Below are 18,918 nucleotides of genomic sequence, written 5' to 3'. Positions count from 1 at the left end.
TCAGGGCATCTTAATACAAGTCTCATAGGAATCACAGCATGAATTTATTTGGCCTGAGACAAGTATAAGAACAGCAGATAAGGTATCCAGAGTCACAAAATTTATAGGGGAGTAACTAACAAAAAGTGACTCCATTAAAGAGTAAAAGGTTGACTATATCCCTCCACCCACCAAATCTAATAAAAAACACAAAAAGACCCTACATAAAACATTTCTTCTTACACAATTATATCCATCTCTTTCTGCAAACCTCTATTATATAAGACTTCTAGATCACATGAAAGGCTTATTAGATAGTAAATAGTAGAAGGCAGTCACAGTATTATTTTGATTCAATACTTCTCAAGTTTCTTTAAAATTTTTTCTCCATCGTAATTCTCATATTTCCATAATGTCATTTCAGTATACTGTTTATAACTAAGGGAAGACTATAGCTAGATATAATGATAACAATCAACTTTCATTCTTCAAAGAAATTTCTTTAGCACATATGGTTATTTCCACTGACAAAAAAAGACAAAATTCAAACAAAACACTTTTAAATGTTTACTTTGTTTCTCCACTTAAAGTGGAGAATAAAGGCTACAATAATAGGAAAAACAGAATAGCTTTCAAGAAACATTTACTTTCTATTCACAGGCAATAACAATTATTTCATAACCTTCTTTTCCTAACCTAGGAGACTTCTTTTCCTAAACACAAGGATTATTAAAATATTTTGTAACTGTAATACAGTATCAAATTAACCAGATAAGTCTATTTTTTTTTCTCTTAGGTACAAATGAAATAAGTGACAATCTCAAATTTGCAAACATTTTAGACCATTTTTAAGTTACATTGATTTTTAGCACTAAGCTACATTTTTATTATAGAGTGGGCTACCTTAAATAAAACTAGGGAGACAGAATGAACCTGAAATCTTTCCAAATACAAGGTATTTTCTTCCATACTTATGCAGAAATCATAATCCTGTATTTAGAGATACTTTTTTTTAACATCTACAGCCACCAGGAAGCATAGACAGTCAGCACTGTATTTCAATAGGATAGATGGAGGAGAAAGACTGGCTAGTACTTCTTTTTCTAAAAGCTAGACATGTACTCTGAAGAATGGTATTCTGTTTTCAGAAGATCACATAGCACATATGACTTCTCTGCCCGAAAGGAAAGATGTGCAAAAGTATACACATCCATGCAAAAATGGAAAAGCTAACATTGGATTCCTGATGCAGTTATCTATAACAGGCATATGAAGGAACACCTGGTCAGAATCAACCCCCCACTACCATCTTTGGATAAGATAAAATCATTTGGCCAAAAGTTAACTAAAGCAGTTTTGAACCTTGTTCTAATTAAGATGGAGTCGTAGTTTTGAAATTTTCATGAAATTCTTAGTACTACTAAATTAAAGGTTCCATAAAGTTCACTGGGAAGGGAAGGTAAAGAGGAAAATTGTATCCAAATACTTCATGATTATGATAGGAAATTGCTGTTAAGGCACTACACATCTTCTTTGGTTAAATGATTAACTAAATCGCTTAAAAAAAAGAGGTAATACAAAATACACAAATTGCATTCTTCTTTTCATACACACACCTTTTTCATTTTTCAATTTCCATTACTCCAGTGTCTATATATCTCTGGGATCCTTTTTAGCTCATCAGAAAGCTGAAACAAAAATATATACCAATCTTTTAGTCCCTGAAAGAAAAGTAGGCTTTAAATAGCTTGATTTTAACATAGCAAAGAATGTTTGGATGTATGTATAATAAACTTAGAGTATCGATAACAAAAAGTGAGAAACCCTGAGATACTGAGGTAGTCTTAAGAGAAAATGTAATAGATATAACTTCAAGTTAAAATATCTCCTGAAGAGCCCAGCTGGCGTGGCTCAGTGGTTGAGTGTCGACCTATGAACCAGAAGGTCACAGCTCTATCTCCAGTGTGGGGCGTGTAAACCCCAGTGTGGGTTGTGCAGAAGGCAGCCGACTGGTGATTCTCTCTCATCATTGATGTTTCAATCTCTCTCCCCATCTCTGAATTCAATAAAAATATTTTTTAAAAATATCTCCTGAAGATAGACACCAATTAATAATTGAATTAATCATAATGATTAAGTAACAGAAATCCCAGCAAAATTACCCTTGTATCCCAGTTAGTATTCTACAGAAGAGAAGTTATTTTAAAATATACTTACACAGAACAATGAAAGTATAAAGTTGGTAAGTTATAAGTCAAGAATCAAAGACCTAGTAGGTTTCAGTCTTAAATAAGTTTGCAAGGAAAAAATGCAAGATTAATTTATGTTGTTCACTGATTAAAAGGCATCTAAGAATGTCACAATATAATGAATCAACTAGGGAGTTGTTCAAAATTACATACTAAAAAGTTGTGTTAAAATATAAAGATTGAATTTAGGTTTAAAAATATCATTGGATATACTTTACCTGTAGTGTTCATAATCATTTATACAACAGGAAAATGTTGTATTAAAAGACTAGGAATTATAGTAACTGGCACTCAGGTTATAAAATTAAACTAAATTATAACAACTCCAATTATGTAGGTACATTTCTCTTGGCTATTAACAGAGTAAAATTGAGAACTTATAACCAGGAGAGTAATTTCCTTCCTGAGCCTAAGAGATCTCTAAGAACATTTCAAGATGTTCTTACACACTTTCGTACACTGTCTACAAACTGGATTTTCATCAAATGTTCTGTTTATGGCATAAAGAGCCTTAAAAAGTAGAGGTAAAAAGTCATCAAAAACATTTAAAAATAATTATCCCCTTGCCCTGGCCGGTTTTGCTCACTGCTTAGAGCCGTGGTCAGCAAACTGCAGCTCGCAAGCCACATGCGGCTCTTTGGCCCCTTGATTGTGGCTCTTCTACAAAATACCATGGCCGGGGCGAGTCTATTTTGAAGAAGTGGCGTTAGAAGAAGTTTAAGTTTAAAAAATTTGGCTCTCAAAAGAAATTTCAATCGTTGTACTGTTGATATTTGGCTCTGTTGACTAATGAGTTTGCCGACCACTGGCTTAGAGCATCAGCTCTCAGATCGAAGGACTGCAGATTCGATTCCTGGTTAAGGGCATGTACCTTGGTTGCATGTGGGAGGCAACCAATTGATGTGTCTCTCTCTCTCTCCTCCTCCTCTTCCCTCCCTTCACTCTCTAAAAAATATCCTCGGGTAAAGATTTAAAAAATAGTAATAATTTCCCCCTCAAGAGGTAGTATTCCATGCACACAAGGAATTGTGTAGGTAGATATAGTATAAAATGTTCTAATTATTTTGTTTTATAGATTTCTAGATTAAATTAGGTGATGTTAGAATAACCCTGAAAGATGCTCCTGAGAAATCAAATACCATTGTCCATTATATAATTAAACTAATTTTATATGATATATACCAAAATTAAATTAAAGCCTATCTTTTTGCTTTATAAGCTAGAAGCAAAAAAAAAAAAAGTATTATAAAGCAACATAAGCTCTAATCTTTGTAAATATAGGTAATCACTATATAAATCATACCTATATGGATATCCATGATATTTAGATCTGAAAATAGAGAGCAACCAACTGAAGAATAATACAACGAGTCCAATACCAGCCACACACATTACTGTAGAAAAACAAAAGCAGAGTAAAATGAGCATGTTAAGAAGTGTAATGACAAACCAGGGCATACATTTTAGTCTCCATTTTCAAGAGTGAAAAAACAAGAGCTATAACTTATTGGGAAATCTCAACTTTCCATCCCCATTCTTTTCTCTTGAGGATTCTGCCTTCCCCATTAATTTGTTCCATTACAATATACTAGAGTAGCTTCATTTACATAATTGTGCAATTTAATTGTATGAATTAATGAATTCCTTTAATGCCATGATAATCAAGAATTTAGTGTTAAAAAGTTTTATTATTAACAAGAAAATTACTTATTAAACTCCTTTTAAACCCTTAAATATGGGTTTATTGATAAATACTGACTTAAAGACATCTGATCACATTGTAACAATCTCATTTGAAAGTACCTATGCATAAGTAACTACACTGCCTGCATAAGGAACTTATTCAACATGGATGCCTCATTTAAATGAGGGGGGAAAACCCTGATTCCTTTGCATTAATCTCATGTTTAATGCTCTGGTTTAGCATAGCAGTTAATGACTTTAACTCCAGATACTGATCCCACAATGCTCAAGTATGATTCTCTTTGAGTCCCTGGACTAAGACTGGCTACGAAGCATAAAGGTAGGGATGTGGGAAAGCATGTGTGCTACAGCAGTGGAAGCTTGAGTGAAATATACTTATTGGCCAATAGTAAAAACAAACTTTAGTTTTCTTATATTAGAACAATTCTTTTTCCCTTTTTAATTTCCACACAATATGATTAGGGGTTAAATGTAAAAGTTAAACATATGTAAAATACATATAACAGCTGATTCTATTACATTTTCAAAGTGTGTATACATTTTTGGGACACCCTATATATATATAGATATAGTATCACTCTATACATTGTATTCTACTTTTTTCACAGAACATATCTAAAAGTACTTAGGGCAGTTCCTGGTATACAGTAAGTGCTAATGAAATTTTTATTATTATTTGTGATTATTTCATTAGGCTAGAATCTTAGAAGTAGATCAAATTGTGATTATTTTAATGTCTCCAAAATGTTTTACAACTTAAATTCATGCCAGCAGTGTAGCACCAAGATGGCTTTTTTTCCAGTAATGAATACTGAAATAGGCAATTTTTAAAAAGTCAAGCAATTAAAAGATGTATATTAACTGAATAAAAAATTGATACATTAGTTATATTTTCCTAATATGTAAAAAATTCACTTTAATGTAGCAAAATAAGTATCTTTAAAATTTGAAATCCAATGTCATCATCATTTTTTAGAAGAAAAAGTAAGTAGATTTAGCTAAGTTAATTTTGATGGCATTTAACTTTTAACCATAAAACTCGCACTTAAACTGATTTCATGTAAGTAAAATAAAACTATATTGTTAGCATTTCTTTGCAACAAATACCAATGTGTGAATACTCTAATATATAAAAAGTCCATGCAAACCAATAGGAAAAGGACTAAGACTCTAATAGATAAATGGCAAAAGACAAAAAGATGTTTTACAGAAAGAAAAGCACAAATAGCTAATAAGCATTTTGGAAAATATTCAATTTCACTAATAACCAATGAAGTACAATATAATAGAACATCTCCCCCTTATCTGATTAGACAATAAACACACATGTACACATGCTTTGTTAAGGAGGTTACCTAATGCTGATAAAGTTATAGTGAAAGAAGTATTCCTAAATACCACTAGTAGGAATCTAAATTATTCTAACATTTGGGAAAAGAAGTTGGCATCATCAGTTTAAAACATCAAGAGAAATGAAACTACTCATACACAGAACCACACAGTCATTCTACTTCTAGGAATCTACCTTAAGCTATTGTGTTGTTTTTTTTTTAGTTTTTATTTTGGGGTGAAATTGGACAACTTGAACATATAGGTTTCAGGTGTGGGTTTCTATGTTACAAGATCTATATATTGCACCATGTGCTCACCACCCAAAGTCAAATCTTCTCTTGTCACATATATTAGAATCCCTTTCTCCCCTTACCTTAAGACATTAATATGAAATGAGGATAAAGCTTAATATACCATGATACTCACTAAAGAAGGCTTTATAATAATGAAAGAAAAAAAACTAAATGCAAGCAAAAAATCAGAATGGTTAAGTAAATTACAGTATAGAGTATAAATTTAAAATTATGTAGAGGAAAATATTTATTAGTGAATTATTTAACTCCAGTTAAAAAGGGGGAGTACAAGACTCAAAATTTGATACTACAATTTAAAAGATGTTTTACAAATGGATAGAACTATATTACAACATTAAAATTACTTGTTTTTATTGGTGGAATAATGGATAACTCTCCGCCCAAATGTTTCATACTCCTATTTCACCCCACATTTCCTATAATTACTTTTAAAATAGTAAAGAAGTAAAATAACATACTTATAAACAAGAGGGAAAGTGATTAGAGGACATGCTTTTTTCCTGGATTAAAGGCAGATTGGCATATGATATGACTTACTCTTTCGCTTTCCAATATCCATGTCAGATGTAGCAGCTTCACATAAAAGTACCATCCCTAAGGTAACCCCACCATCTTAAAAACTGTTTAAGGAGCAATTCACATAGACACAAAAGGCATACCACTTTAAAGAAAATTATAATAAATATATAAATCTATATTCAATTACATAATACTGTAAATAACTAACCTTGTGTCTACACAGCATAAATATTTACTATGAAGATATAATAAAAGCATTTAGGTTGAACTATTACTTTATTCTTAAAAATAAAAACTGGTATTTTAAACAAATGTACACTGTAACTCATAGATGAACTATGAGTTTTCCTGAAATTTTACTTTGATATAACATTCCTGGACAGTCTTCCAACTTTTGCTTCAACCTCATATACATTTTAAAATATTACCCAGCTGGCATGGCTCAGTGGTTGAGCATCAACCTATGAACCAGGAAGTCATGGTTCGATTTCCAGTCAGGGCATATGCCTGGTTTGCAGGCTCAATCCCCAGAGTGGGGTGTGCAGGAAGCAGCTGATCAATGATTCTCTCTCAACATTGATGTTTCTCTCTCTCTCCCTCTCCCTTCCTCTTTGAAATCAATAAAAATATTAAAAAAATAAAATATCAAATAGACATTTGAGTAATATTTCAACCACCCTCCAAAGAACACATTTAAAATACACACAATTTAGAGAATAGCAACTAATTTTTATTTGAAAAAGAACTTCTCAAAAATTCTCCAGAATTGCAACAATTAGCCTTTAAAGTAAAAATTACTAACTAATTTTGTCCTATTCTAATAAAAAAAGAAAATCCTACATACCATGACTTCACTTTTAGTCTGCTTAATATAGAAGCTACATAGCCCTAGCTGGTTTGGCTCGGTGGATAGAGCGTCAGCCTGCGGACCTTGGTTGTGGGCACATCCCCAGTGGGGGGTGTGCAATGTGCAGGAGGCAGCTGATCAATGTTTCTCTCTCATTGATGTTTCTGGCTCTCTATCCCTCTCCCTTCCTCTCTGTAAAAAATCAATAAAATATATTTTTAAAAAATATAGAAGCTACATAAATACAAAATAGGCATTTCCAGCAAATAGGTAACATATGGCATGGTTGAATGCTAAAATAAACAAAATTGAATTTAAAACTAATATAATGTATTCTAGTAGAAAACAGAGATACATCCTGCAGTTTGGCTAATACAAACAGCAAGTAAAAATACCCAAATTAATTATGCATACATGCATGCACACTGTATGCTCCGCATGTGAGTATACTTAAAGCAGAAAGGGAAATAAAAGTGTTCAGATAAGGCCTAAATTAATAACTGGCTCTCGAATTTGTCTATTCATCCCTTAATTACTATCTTGTGCTTTCTCTTCCATAGCCTCTTTTTAGGAAAGATGCCTATTCATCACATTTTTAGTTGCTTGGCTAAGTCTTCTTCTACAGAGATTATTTTTTTCTTATTGAGGTCCTTTATATCCTGGTATGTATAAAGATTGATCATTTCTGTAGGCTTTGGTTACAGGGTACTTTAATTAATGGTCGACACTTTTGTATTTGAAAAGGTTAGGGCCTTGCCTTATTTTCTTATTTCTCTGTGATTCCCATGCACTTTTGTATCTATGAAGGCCATATAATGATATAGACAATGCTTATAATGCATTAAGAAACCAAACTACAGTTAAAGTATGTCTTTTTTTTTTTTAATGTTTTCATAGATTTTTTTTTTAGAGGGAGAAGAAGGGGAAGTGGTAGATAGAATCATCAATGAGAGAGAACATCTATGAAGGAGAACATTGATTGGCTGCCTCCTGCATGCCCCCTATCAGGGATTGAACCTGAAACCTGGGCATGTACCCAGAACGGGAATAGAACCAGTGACCTCTTGCTGCATGGGTCAATGCTCAACCACTGAGCAACACTGGCTGGGCTAAAGTATGTCTCTAACTATAAAAAAGAACCCCTCTCTCCCACCCCTCATTGTAAAAATACAAAGAATATGAGCAAAGAATGCAAGAAGATATGCAAAAAATAAATACATAGTTTAATAATAGTGTTTTAGATTACAGGTGAAAAAATTCCATATTGCTACCTTATTATTTTTTTCAAGTATAACTATTATGATTAATATCATAAGCGATAGGTAAAGACAATTTTAAAAAGTCATTTCTGAGTTCAGAACAACCTATAGTTTTAGACCTTGTTTATGTCTTAGTACAGCTTCTACTTTATTTAATTTAAATATATTTAATGTATGAGTGTATTTATGTAAAGTTAAAAAATTAGGTAAAACTAATTCATGGTGTTAACAATTAGAATAGTAGTTAACTTTGGGCAGAAAGGGAATGATCAGGAGGGGTGATGAGATGGAAAGATACTCTGGGATGTGAGTAAAATTTTATTTCTTCATCTGGGTGCTCATTACACAGTTGTGTTCACTTCATGAAAATTCGTCAAACTGTACACTTATGAATTGTAAACTTTTCTGCATGAATACAATACTTCAAATTTAAAAGTTTAAAATATAATTTTAAAACTTGCTCAGTAGAGCAGGCAAATCATCATACAATTTGCTTTATTAATCATGCAACAAATTGTAGAATATTAAAAACTAGTAGCCCATTGTGTGATATTATGCACAGTAGGCCACCCGCTGCTTCTGCAGGAGCCATCAGGAACTGCAGCATGCCACCAGGAGCGGCGCTGCTTCCGTGGGAGGCAGACGCACCATTTCCTCTCCGGGCCTGAGCTAAGCCGTGGAGGCTGCGAGCCGGCCCCCCTGTTCCCCAGAGGCCCTGGCCGCTCCGCGCCTGCTGCCCAGAGGCCCTCCCTGGGGCCTGGGCAGAACGGCTGCCTTGTCGCCTCGGCGATGAAGCAAGCATTCCGCCAGGCTGCTCATGCTGCCCGCTCTAAGGGGCTGCCCCCCTAGGACTGGGGGACTCCGGCGGGGCTGAGGAGACTGGGCACCGCTATCTTGTGGCCATGGGCGCCACCATCTTTGTGATGGAGTCATGGTTAATTTGCATACTACCCTTTTATTAGATAGGATGATGAGTAGGTGGATATTTTCCAAAATCATTATTACTTAGTAATAGTCTCATTATATTAATTCTTTCAACATTTTAAAAAATTCTTATCAAACTTTGAGTTACAGTAAAAAAAAGGGGGGGTAAGTATAATACAAAGTTCCCCACATCTAACAAAATTAAATAGCTTTATTAATTATCTCACCATTATACCTAGCACACAGTACTTAAGGTGTACATCTACTTGTTCCAGTACTACAAGCTCCTTAGACAAATCATGCATGCATTCACAGCATTTAGCAAATAATCACTCAGAAGATATCATCTTCCCAATAACTACCAACAAAGCAAAAACAAAGTAGAGAAAAAAATTTCACCCTGAAAAAAAAATCCTCATGTTGCATACTATTAACCAAATTTATAAGAAATTCTATATTCTAACAGGCTTACAATATGTTTCAAATGTATGTGAGATCTTAAACTGTTTAACCTTTAGGCAGAAGGAAAAAGTAAGAAAATTTCAGTTTCTTAAACTTATATGATTATATTTTATATTTTAGGACAAAGCTAAAAAACCAACAAACTGAAAATCAATTAATTAACACATGCTACAATTTTAACTGCCCTTCTGCTCCACTATTCAATTTTAAAATATAATTAATTAAGGCCATTTCCAGATACCGAAAATTTTCCATGGTATAATAACTGGTTAATCTACCAAATCATAAATGAACATTTTCAACATAAATTTTGAAATAATTTAAAATAAAGAAGAGAAAGATAAATACTATATGATCTCTGATTGTGGAATCTCTCTATATATATCTCTATCTCTATCTCTATATCTAACCAAGCTTTTGGATATAGAGAACAGATTGGTGGTTGCCAAAGGCAAGGGGTAGAAAGTGGGAGAAATGGGTAAACTGTTTGTTGTTTGTTTTTCAGTTTAAATAAATTGAATAAAAATAAAAAAATTTTAGAATTAGAGAAAAAACATGAAGTTGAGGTAATATATTTTTTTCAATCTTCTTTCTCATCAATGGGACTTATTAAATATTATACTTTTCAGCTCACCATTCCATGGCTTAATAGATGAAGTCTTCTGACTACAGACTGAAATGTAAGCAGGTAGATTTACTTTCCATATTACATAATACTGTTTTAAGAAAATATAATTTCCCCAAATGTTCTCCAAAAAAAAAAAGACTTAAATTTTTTCCCCCAGAATGTTTTCCTTAAAATATCTCTATTAAATCACTGACATAGCCCTAACCAGTTTGGCTCAGTGGATTGAGCATCGGCCTACCGACTGAAGGGTCCTGGGTTTGATTCCAGTCAAGGGCACATGCCCAGGTTGTGGGCTCAATCCCCAGTGGGGCGTGTGCAGGAGGCAGCTGATCAATGATTCTCTCTCATTAATGTTTCTCTCTCTCCCTCTCCCTTCCTCTCTGAAATCAATAAAAATATATTTTTTAAAAATCACTGACATAATAAAATGGGGAAAGATTTACAAGGGTATGCAAAAGTAGGTTTACAGTTGTATGTGAAACACAGTTTATTCTTATATTATTATTTATTAATTATTGTATTTATCATGAACAACTATAAACCTACTTTTGCCCACCCCTATACATGAACATTTACTAAAGGTGGTATTTCCAGGGGTTTTGACTTTGTTCTTTTTTTAATATATTTTATTGACTTTTTACAGAGAGGAAGGGAGAGAGATAGAGAGTTAGAAACATCGATGAGAGAGAAGTATCGACCAACTGCCTCCTGCACACCCCCTACTGGGAATGTGCCTGCAACCAAGATACATGCCCTTGACCGGAATCGAACCAGGGACCCTTCAGTCTCCAGGCCAATGCTCTATCCACTGAGCCAAACCGTCTAGGGTTGATTTTTTTCTTTATATAGTACTTAAACTACTGGTTTCTTACTGAATGAAGAACACTGTTCTGCCGAAACTGGTTTGGCTCAGTGGATAGAGCGTCGGTCTGCGGACTGAAAGGTCCCAGGTTCGATTCCGGTCAAGGGCATGTACATTGGTTGCGGGCACATCCCCGGTGGGGGGTGTGCAGGAGGCAGCTGGTCGATGTTTCTCTCTCATCGATGTTTCTAGCTCTCTGTCCCTCTCCCTTCCTCTCTGTAAAAAATCAATAAAATAAAAAAAAAAGAACACTGTTCTCTGAAATCATACATTGATTCATATTAAACATTCCATTCCTGCCTGGAGGATCAAAGTCCCTCAATTTCCAAGTATAGTTTTTTTTTTTTGTTAAAATATATTTTTATTGATTTCAGAGAGGAAGGGAGAGGGAGAGAGAAACATCAATGATGGGAGTGAATCATTGACTGGCTGCCTCCTGTACGCCCCCTACTGGGGATTGAGCTTGCACATTCTGACCTGGAATTGAACCGTGATCTCCTAGTTCATAGGTCGACGCTCAACCACTGAGCCAAGCCAGCTGGGCTACAGGTAAAATTTTTAAGTAGCCTCAATTTAAAACCAAAGTACAGAGCTTCAAATAATGAGTTCTGAAGACAACAATCCCACATTTATCTAAAATTTGTAGTTTCCAGGAAACAGAACCCTGTCCACTTCACAGTCTCAACCTGAGGCTGACCCCTTTACACTTAGCCAGGTATTGCTTTGAGCTTATCAAGACATTGTTTCATCTACATTTCACCTAAGCCCCACCCCTTGCCCAAATCCTAGAACCCTATCTTTCCTAAGGTAAGATGTCCCTTGGTTCCCCTGACATGCAATCTACCTTATAGCAAGAGCCAATAAACCTGGCTTTATCAGACTGCAGGTTTGTCCTGGTGGTCTTCAGTTGATTAGGCTAAAGATAGATGATATAGTAATATGATTACAAAGATATTATGACTTGCATTAATAAGAGAGTAGCCTCAACCAAACTGTAGAGAGAATACCATAATGTGTGAAAAAAGACCAAAACACAGCACCAAGGACTTATTATAAAGAGGATACTGAATAGAAGAACAATATGTGTTTCAGCTACAAACTGGGCTTGACTGCTTCCATGGATATAATTCTGGGAGGAAAAAAGAGACAAAATTAAGTCTTTAAATATACATTAAATATTGGTATCCTAATCCTAAAATGGGCTATTTTCAAACTGTATAAAATTAATTCACCTTATGTATGTAAGCATTAGGTCTGTGGCATTCATCATAAATAAAAACTATTTCTGTGTTATTTAAAATTTTTATCTTTTCATTGTACTTATACTATCTTTTCAACAACAGAATCATAAGAAAACTAGTATTTCCGTATATAAAACCGTGAGGTACATAATGTAAGCTCCATGATGATAGGGATCATATTTTTCTTGTTTATCACTATATCTAATAATATATAGCACAGTGCCTAGAAACAGTAGAGGCTCAAGTACTTGATCAAATATTGTATTTAGCTGATGGTTGACTTTCATTCTTAGCTAGATTATTCAAAAGGACACACCAAATAGCATAAGGAACTTTTAAGAGCACTGCATCTTCTTTTTAGCAACTGAAGCTCATAAACAGAAAGATTGAAAATCCAGAACTAAATCTAGTTCTCTCATATGCTGACACTGGTCTCACAGGCTAATCATTATCAAGGTTAACTTTGGTATACAATGAAAAGAAATCCTGGACTTTCCTTACCACATGTCCTGTGTGGGGATTCTTATGAGCATATGGTGGTCCTCTTATATGATTCCACATTTGACCAGATGTCATAGCAAGCACAAAACACTAGAAAACAAAAAATAATGACATACTCTTTAACTTGGTGCAGTTGTTCCCACCTTGATTAAATTGATAGGCATATGAAAAGTACATCTGCTTAAGTAATACATGAAGAAGACATTTTTTCAGATAAATTATTTCTTAATTAAGGCTTATATTTCACAAGGATCACAAGAATAAATAATATTTACTTCAAAAGGAAAACACCATTTAAAATTATAAATAAGCTGATACAAGTTTTAAAATTGAATATTGAAAAGTCCTTTAAAATAATAATTTTTTTTAAAAACTGCAGATTTTCTAGAGGTGACAGTCTATCATTTAGGTTGAACAAAAAACTAGGTACTCACCAAGCTCTGGCCATCCTAATGATATAATGGAGGAGACAAATTGATTTTAAGGCATAAAATAAAAATATATAAAATCCTTTCCACAGTAAGAAATAAACAAAATGCTACCTACCAATACAATATTAGTTTTATTCATGCAATTTTTTTCTAAACTTCACTCACCAAAGCTGCAAAAGCCCATCCAGTTTTATTAAAGAGAAATTCCATATTGCTTCTTCGGAGATACACAAGTCCACCAATAACAGCTAAAAGCAATCCCAACATAAGGGGACCAGCATAATTTGGAGGTCTTATTACTCTAATCTAATGGAAAGGAGAGAAAAACATTTTAAATCATGAAATTGATTCACTAATTACATAGGTCAACATAATGTGAAATGGAAGCAATCAAATCAGTGTGGTTACTTTCAGGGAAAATTACAATTTTTTTATTTTCATCCTAATCATGAGAGTCTACATGCTTGGCTCTACAATGTATCTTAAAATGGGATGGAGTAAATACAATATTCTGTTTAACCACAACATAATACCTTTCATTAATAAGTATTTGTCAAGTACAACTAGATAGTCCATGGACTTAATAATGTCAAAATAGTGGTTTCCATTCTGAATTCAATAACAAAGGATGTTTTGTAATTTCACTCTTTCATCATGATGATTCTGTTAAATGCTCCTTATGAAGGGACTGTCAAACTACTTAATACCACCTCAGTGATATGGGGACAAGACCAATTAGGATATCCCCAGTAAGATTTCAAGTGGATAATGGCAAAGTAACTTTCTACAAAGTAGGGAAACTTACAGTGACATCAGTTCTGTCAGCAATCCACCGGGCAATCTGCTCAGCTGAAAAACCACGCACTTGCAACTCATACGTATCACCTCTTTTGGGTTTCCCTTTTGCAGGAAAGTTCATAAAAGTTGGAGCTGAATTCATGTTTAGCTAAATAAAAAGTAGTCCATGAAAATATAAGTTATCAAGGAAAAGAAGTAACAGCAAATATTATCTTGAAAATTAGGCATTTTATAAAGATGAGGAAGCCCAGGTTTAAGTAGGTTAAGTGACTTGCCTGAGGAAAATGGTAAATGGCGGAGCCAGGATTCAAATCCAAGGCTGCCTGGAACCTTAATTAGCACACTGCTGACCAAATAGGAACTCCTAGCTAAGAAACCTACATTTTACTCCTTCAGAATGGAAAATCGCCCATACAGCCAACATTTTAATCTGTTCTGAGATTATGCAAAAAAGAATACATTTATTAGAACTAAAACTGTCTTATGTAGCTGAGGCAAGATCCAAATAGAGTACATTCTCAATAAGAAAGAAACTGTAAGATAGGGCTCTAACAGTGCAATGAAAACCAATACAAAATGGTAGCCATAAGCAGAAATAGTTAATTCTAAAAGGTTCATAAATGTTTACTGAGAAGCACCACAGTTCTCAATACTCTATGATGAAACCATGATATGTTTAAGAAGACAACACTGGAATTACTAAAATAAAGAAACCATGACTGACTTATCTGGATTCTATCTTTCCTGACCTAATTGTACTTGTGAAAAACAGAAAGTCTAAGTCCAGGGAAAAGATGCTGGACCATTAGATGCAAGCATTCAGATTCACTCAGCAGGTAACCCTAAAGTGAAGATTAGCTAGTATAAAACAATTATAATTAAAAGATGTCAGCCAATATAATAACCCAACTTCCTTGCTTTGATTCTATACTCACAATAAAACCCTTCTAAACATAGTTTAGACTTATCCATAGTGGAGAGGGTATACTAATTAGTGGGTATGATTACTTTGGTCTCCCTGGCAGTATAATACAGGGAATTAATAGATTAGCTTTTTGGCTACCAACACGTATGGACTTGTAAAAAAATGTTTTTATTGATTCCAGAGAGAGGAAGGGAGAGGGAGAGAAGGATAGAAACATCAATGATGAAAATCATTGATTGGCTGCTTCCTGCATCACCCCCCGGGGAATGTGCTCTGACCAGGAATCGAACCACGACCTCTTGGTTCAAGGGTTGACGCTCAACCACTGAACCACACTGGCCTGGCATGGATTTTTATGATTTGGTGAGTGTGCACAAAGTCTCCAGAGTTAGCTAAATTCTGACTACACCGTTAAAATTCAATTTCTCAGCCTGCAAATCTAAGGACACAGTGTTCACTCCACCAAACTGCTGCCCAAATTTTAGGCCAAACTCTTCAATATTTGTTTAGCTATACCACCTTTGGATTTCTTTGAAAATATGTCTAGAAGGATTAAAAATGGTGACAGAGCCAAAGCCGGTTTGGCTCAGTGGATAGAGCGTCGGCCTGCGGACTCAAGGGTCCCAGGTTCGATTCCGGTCAAGGGCATGTACCTTGGTTGCGAGCACATCCCCAGTAGGGGGTGTGCAAGAGGCAGCTGATCGATGTTTCTCTCTCATCGATGTTTCTAACTCTCTATCCCTCTCTCTTCCTCTCTGTAAAAAAATCAATAAAATATTTTTTAAAAAAATGGTGACAGAGTAAGTGGAAGCTACACTGACACTCTCCCAGGACCAAAGTGGAAATACAACTAAAATACAGAAAAACTATCCTGAAAAATCAACTGAAGATTAGCTGGAAAACGCTAATAACCAAGGACAAAAAATGGAGACTGCATACTTGCCCAGGCAGTGTGGCTCAGTGGTTGAGCACTGACCTATGAACCAAGAGTTTTTAAAAATTACAGGGTTGTAAGGACCAACCCCAGTCCATTCCTGCACCACTATTACCATTTCTAGACTTTTCTGAATTTATCCATATACATATGTATGTATCAACAGAAAACATGTAATATTGCTTTGTTTGCTTTATTTTATTAATATGCTTTTATTTATTTCAGACAGGAAAGGAGGAGAGAAAGATAGAAACATCAATAATGAGTGAGAATCACTGATCAGCTGCCTCCTGCACGCTCCCTACTGGGGATCGAGCCTGCAACCCAGGCATGTGCCCTGGCTAGGAATTGAACTGTGACCTCCTGGTTCATAGGTCAATACTCACCCACTGAGCTACTGAGCCATGCTGGCTGGGCCAATTTGCGTTTTTTATTTATCCATGTTTGATAGATCTATCCATGATATATATATATATAAAATAAAAGGGTAATATGCAAATCAACAGAATGGTGGAACGACCGGTCGCTACAATGCACACTGACCACCAGGGGGCAGACACTCAACACAGGAGCCGGGCTCATGGCTGGCGAGCACAGCTGCAGTGGCGGCAGTGCTAAGGATGACCAACTGCCCCTGGGATTAGAGAGGGTGCAGGCTGGGCTGAGGGACACACACACACACACACAGTGCACGAATTTCGTGCACCCGGGCCTCTAGTATATATATATAAGCTTCACTCATATTTTATTAATTGTGTTATTGTTGGACATTAAGAGTTTTTTTTCTTTTTTTCCATTAAAAAATAATGTTGCAATGAACAGCCATGTACTTATCTCCCTGTATACCTGGTATACCTGTGACAGTGTTTCTATTGAAATGGAACTGCTGGATCAAAGGGCAGGAACATTTTAAGTTAAAATGGATAGAGCCAATTTGCCTTCCAAAATAGCAGTACCAATTTATATTTTTACCCATTAATGTAGGAAATTACCTGTTTCCCCACATTTTTGCCAAAAGTTGATCTAATGTGTAAATATTATATATCACTATTATTGTAACTTGTATTTCCATGATTACTAATGTAACATCTTTATCCTATATAATAAAAGACTAATATGCAAATTAACCGAACAGTGGAACAACTGGTTGCTATGACACGCACTGACCTCCAGGTGGGAGACACTCAATGCAGGAGCTGTCCCCTGGTGGTCAGTGTGCTTCCACAGGGGGAGTGCTGCTGAGCCAGAAGCCCTGAGCCGGACTCATGGCTGGCGAGCACAGCAGCAGTGGCGGGAGCCTCTCCCGCCTCCGGGGCAGCTCTAAGAATGTCCGACGGCCGACTGCCAGCTTAGGCCTGCTCCCCGCAGGGAGCAGTCTTAAGCTATCAGTCAGACATCCCCCGAGGGTTCCTGGACTGCAAGAGGGCGCAAGCTGAGCTGAGAGACCCCCCCCCCAAGTGCACAAATTTTGTGCACTGGGCCTCTAGTACTAAAATAAGCACCTTAAAACTATTCTGTAGGCCAGTGGTTCTCAACCTTTCTAATGCCGTTACCCTTTAATACAGTTCCTCATGTTGTGGGGACCCCCAAGCATAAAATTATTTTCGTTGCTACTTCATAACTGTAATTTTGCTACTGTTATGAATCGTAATGTAAATATCTGTGTTTTCCGATGGTCTTAGGCTCTACAGCAGTGGTTCTCAACCAGTGGGTCATTAACAGTAGCAAAATTACAGTTATGAAGTAGCAATGAAAATAATTTTATGGTTGGGGGTCACCACAACATGAGGAACTGTATCAAAGGGTTGCGGCATTAGAAAGGTTGAGAACCACTGCTGTAGGCTAACGACACAATCAACAGAATGACCTGGCTGGTTTGGCTCAGTGGATAGAGCGTTGGCCTGTGGACTGAAGGGTCCCAGGTTCGATTCTGGTCAAGGGCGCATGGCTGGGTTGTGGGCTCAATCCCCAGTGGGGGGCATGCAAGAGGGAGCCGATTAGTGATTCTCATCATTAATGTTTCTCTCTCCCTCTCGCTTCCTCTCTGAAATCAATAAAAATATATTTAAAAAAAAAGAATGAAAGGGCAATCTATGAAATGGTAGAAAATATCTGCAAATCATATATTTGATAAGGGGTTAGTATGCAATATATATAAAGAACTCCTATAATTCAACAAAAAAACAACCTGACTAGAAACTAGCTAAAGGATCTGAATAGACATTTCTTCAGAAAAGAAATACAAATGGCCAATAAGTACATGAAAAGATGCTCTACCTCACTAATCCTTAGGGAAATACAAATCAAAACCACAATGAGCTATTACCTCACACCCATTAGGATGGCTACTATTAAAAAAACAAAAATAAAAACCAGAAAGTAAGTGTTGGTACCCCTATGCACTGCTGGAATGCAAAATGGAGCAGCCACTACGTTAAACAGTATGGAGTTTTCTTTAAAAATTTATGAAGAAACCTAGCTGGTTTGGTTCAGTGGATGGATTGTTGGCCTGTGAACTGAAGGGTCCCAGGTTCAATTCCTGTCAAAGACACATGCCCAGGTTGTGGGTTCGGTCCCCAGTGTGGGGCCTGCAGGAGGCAGCTGATCATTGACGTTTCTCTCTCTCTCTCTCTCCCCCCCTTCCTCTCTGAAATCAATAAAAATATATTTAAAAATAATAAAAATTATGAACAGAAATGCCATATGATCTAGGAATTCCACTTCTGGGTATATATCTAAAAGAACTGAAATCAGCCCAGCCAGTGAGGCTCAGTTGGTTGAGCATCAACCCATGAACCAGGAGGTCACGGTTCAATTTCCAGTCAGGGCACATGCCCGGGTTTTGGGCTCGATTCCCAGTAGGAAGCATGTAGGAGACAGCTGATCAATGATTTCTCTCTCATCAATGTTTCTATGTCTCTAGCCCTCTTCCTTCCTCTCTCTCTAAAAAATCAATAAAAACATTAAAAAAACTTAAATAATAAAATAAAATATACAAAGAACTCTTAA

At 35.7% G+C, this 18,918-nt stretch overlaps 1 protein-coding gene across 2 annotated transcripts in view; it reads right to left on the bottom strand.

Moving 5' to 3' along the window:
- Positions 1–533: 533 nt before the first annotated feature.
- Positions 534–18,918, bottom strand: part of MAGT1 (magnesium transporter 1) — a 51,544-nt gene continuing 33,159 nt past the window's right edge. For both annotated transcript variants that reach the window (XM_008160658.3, XM_054721151.1), the window contains exons 4-10: positions 14,058–14,198; positions 13,418–13,558; positions 12,822–12,911; positions 12,145–12,208; positions 6,116–6,190; positions 3,532–3,622; positions 534–1,667 (exon numbers count right to left, since the gene is read on the bottom strand). In XM_008160658.3, coding sequence (XP_008158880.1) covers positions 1,652–1,667; positions 3,532–3,622; positions 6,116–6,190; positions 12,145–12,208; positions 12,822–12,911; positions 13,418–13,558; positions 14,058–14,198 — 618 coding nt within the window. In that variant the 3' untranslated portion in view covers positions 534–1,651. The remainder of the gene's footprint in view (positions 1,668–3,531; positions 3,623–6,115; positions 6,191–12,144; positions 12,209–12,821; positions 12,912–13,417; positions 13,559–14,057; positions 14,199–18,918) is intronic.

The sequence above is a fragment of the Eptesicus fuscus genome, chromosome 1 (genome assembly GCF_027574615.1).
Source record: "Eptesicus fuscus isolate TK198812 chromosome 1, DD_ASM_mEF_20220401, whole genome shotgun sequence".
NCBI classification, from domain to species: Eukaryota; Metazoa; Chordata; class Mammalia; order Chiroptera; family Vespertilionidae; genus Eptesicus; species Eptesicus fuscus.
This window is presented reverse-complemented; position numbering and strand designations above follow the sequence as displayed.